General features: G+C 45.8%; 1 protein-coding gene across 1 annotated transcript; it reads left to right on the forward strand.

The window, feature by feature from the left end:
- Positions 1-69: 69 nt before the first annotated feature.
- VAMP1 (vesicle-associated membrane protein 1 (synaptobrevin 1)) lies at positions 70-2,450 on the forward strand (the record flags this gene model as incomplete). The annotated part of the gene is made up of 4 exons (XM_009695235.1): positions 70-199; positions 1,015-1,173; positions 1,424-1,475; positions 1,874-2,450. Coding segments are annotated over 4 exons (358 nt in total), but the record flags the coding sequence as incomplete, so codon positions are not given.
- Between the last annotated feature and the right edge of the window lie 466 nt (positions 2,451-2,916).

Below are 2,916 nucleotides of genomic sequence, written 5' to 3' on the forward strand. Positions count from 1 at the left end.
GGGTGCGGGGGTCCGTTCTGTTAAGCAGCTGACTGGGTTTTCTCTTTGCCCATATGTGTGTTTCCCTAGGTCTGACCCAGCTCCACAGCCTGCTCCCGGGGCCCCCGAAGGGGGAGCCCCTGGTGGGGTCCCCCCCGTGCCAGCCCCCAATCAGAGCAGTAACCGTCGGCTGCAGCAGACCCAGGCCCAAGTGAAGGAGGTTGGTAGCTCTGCCCGCCGGGCTGGCTCCCCGTAGGCTGCCTGGACTCTGCTGCCGCTGCTCTGCAGCAGTGATGTTCTTGACAGATGTCTGTTGCTGAGCGGGTGGATGCTCTTGTCATGCTAATGCCAGAAATGCATTAATAATACTCAAAATATAATGGCAGACGTATAAAGAGGCTGAAGGAGAGATTGCTTTATGTTTAAAAGCTGCTTAATTCCAGATACAATGTCTAAGGAGCAGGCCTGTTAGATTTTTGGTACCTCAAATAGTGCATCTGTTATGGAATAAAGCTATACAGCATCCAGAACAGCTCTTAATCCTTGCCTGCTGCTTCAAGGGAAGAGTCTGTGTGCAAACTCAGTGTGTGATGTGCAGGGAACCTTGCCTGACTTCCCAGGGTCAGGTCTGTAGTGTGGCTGCTGATGTGCAGTAACGCCTTTATGCCTCCCTGGGGCAGTGACATGTAGCTCTAAGTTATTCTGGCGATTATCGAGGGGTGAACCTGTGATTACTCTCATGAGGGGGGTGACTTAGGCTTGCTGGATTTGAGAGCTTTGAAAAGCAGGTGAAAATGTGAGGCCGAGGACCTGGTTTAAGTGTACTTGAACCTATACTTTAACAGGAGGTCTAGGATTTTTTCCCCACTTCAAAGTAGGCAATGACTTGAAAGCTGTTTTTTATCCGGACCTTTTTTCCTTGTTTAGGGCTTTCACTTGTTAGTATCTCAGTGTTAGTTATTGGTCAAGTTACTCCTCTTACTTTTTCAACTCTCTTTACCAATTCAACTGCTGCTACTATTCTTCCTTCTGCAGGTGGTTGATATAATGTGTGTAAATGTAGACAAGGTGCTGGAACGAGACCAGAAACTGTCAGAGTTAGATGACCGGGCAGATGCACTTCAGGCTGGTGCCTCACAGTTTGAAAGTAGTGCAGCAAAACTCAAAAGGAAGTACTGGTGGAAGAACTGCAAGGTGAGTCTCCTAATGCCATGATCTCCTTCATCAGAAGGAAATTGGGCTAGTCCTCCCCTGCAGGGCTATGAGAGGATAGTTGGGGGCTTAATAATGGTTTCAAATACTTAGGATTCTCTCACTGTGGAAAGACTTTGAGGCCTTGGCTGTCCTACCCTTAGGGTCTGGCTTATGCTCCCTGGCTGTCAGGGAAGATGTGAACTTGTCAATCTGTTCTGAGTATTTACTATTTGACAATTTCTCTCTCCAGATGATGATCATGATGGGAGTGATTTGTGCCATTGTGGTGGTGGTGATTGTAAGTAAGTACCAAAAAGCCCAGGATCAAAGGTGAAGAAGCACCAACTCTAGAGTACTTCAAACTCTTCCTTTTTGATTTGAGATCTGGGGGGTCGTGGTTGCATAAGTGTTAACTTCAGTCCTTGGGAAAGGGAGGCGGTGGTGCTGGAACTCCTACACTTATTTTGGAAATGGTATGCTTTACATAGTAACAGAAGGAATTGGGGGTGGCCGTCATTGTAAAAACGGGAAATTCTGTTTTGCAAGATCAGCTAAACCTGTAAGTATGAGGGGCACTTACCCTGGAGTGGGTGGGTTGGCAAGTCCCTTCCCTGGTGGGAGATTTGGAGGTCTCTGGGGCACCTTTGGTGTAACTTGCCCTTTTGTTCTTTCCTTTTTTCCCCTATTGCTTTGTCTCCAGTCTACTTTTTTACTTGAATGTAGCTCCTTCAGTCTGCAACCTACTGTCCCCTGTCACCTTGCCTGTCTATTCTTGCCCCCAAATCTTTCCTTCCCTTCCACCTAGCTTCTTCATTGATTTCTTTATTTGTTTTAATTTGTCTTCTGTATAGGACTCAAGCACTCTACTGAACATGGTTAGACTCTTCAACAGCTGCTGCAGCTTTAGGGAGGGTCATCTGAGTTTAGAGGAAAGAGAAGTAGAGGAGGAGTGGGCAGCTATTGCTCCTGCTCTTCCGCAGGCAATTTTTGTCGTTTATTTTTGAGTGTGAGCTTGTCAAATAGTGCCTGTGTGGACTCTAACAAAATAAGAATGCCTTAATGCAGTGCCTTTGGGATGAAGGATTTCCGCATGTGAGATTCTTTAGTGCTCTGCCTAAAAAGAGTGGCAGCATGACTTAAGCTTTTCATTGAGCTTCTGAAATAAAGGCTAGTTTGTGTTGGTCAGTGACTGTCAGCCATCTGACTGAGCTAGATGTAGTGATCTAGATTTCTCTAGTCATGGAGAGATGAGCACTTAAAGAAGCGATTTATTCTGCCTGTCCTTATTTTCAGATGACTTGCTGTCTGAATGGGGCTATGTCAGTTATTATAAAGGACACCCTACATGATTACCTCAGTCAAGTACCACAGACTAAACACAGTGAAGTGAAAGTAGTTTTGTTACTATCTAAAAGGCATGTGTGGGAGTAAAATCTCCTGCCAGATAGAACAACAGTAAGGAGTCTGGTGGGGGATGTCAAATATTCCTTTCATCTATGCAGACACAAGCCAGGACCCTGTGACTTTCTACTCTCTTATAGCTTTCTGTAAGACTTTGGCATAGTGGCAGAATGGAATGAGTGTCTTTCTTTTGTGTTAGTGGGTTGAATGTCAAAGGGAGTCTACTACATAGTAGATGTGAGGTGAAGGAGACTGGAGGTATTCCAGGTGAGACTGAATGAGCCACACAGCTTTCTGATTAAGAATACCTGTTCTGTTTCTGCTACCAGAAAGCCCTAACTT

This window comes from Cariama cristata, unplaced genomic scaffold (genome assembly GCF_000690535.1).
Source record: "Cariama cristata isolate BGI_N322 unplaced genomic scaffold, ASM69053v1 scaffold41290, whole genome shotgun sequence".
In the NCBI taxonomy this organism is placed as follows: Eukaryota; Metazoa; Chordata; class Aves; order Cariamiformes; family Cariamidae; genus Cariama; species Cariama cristata.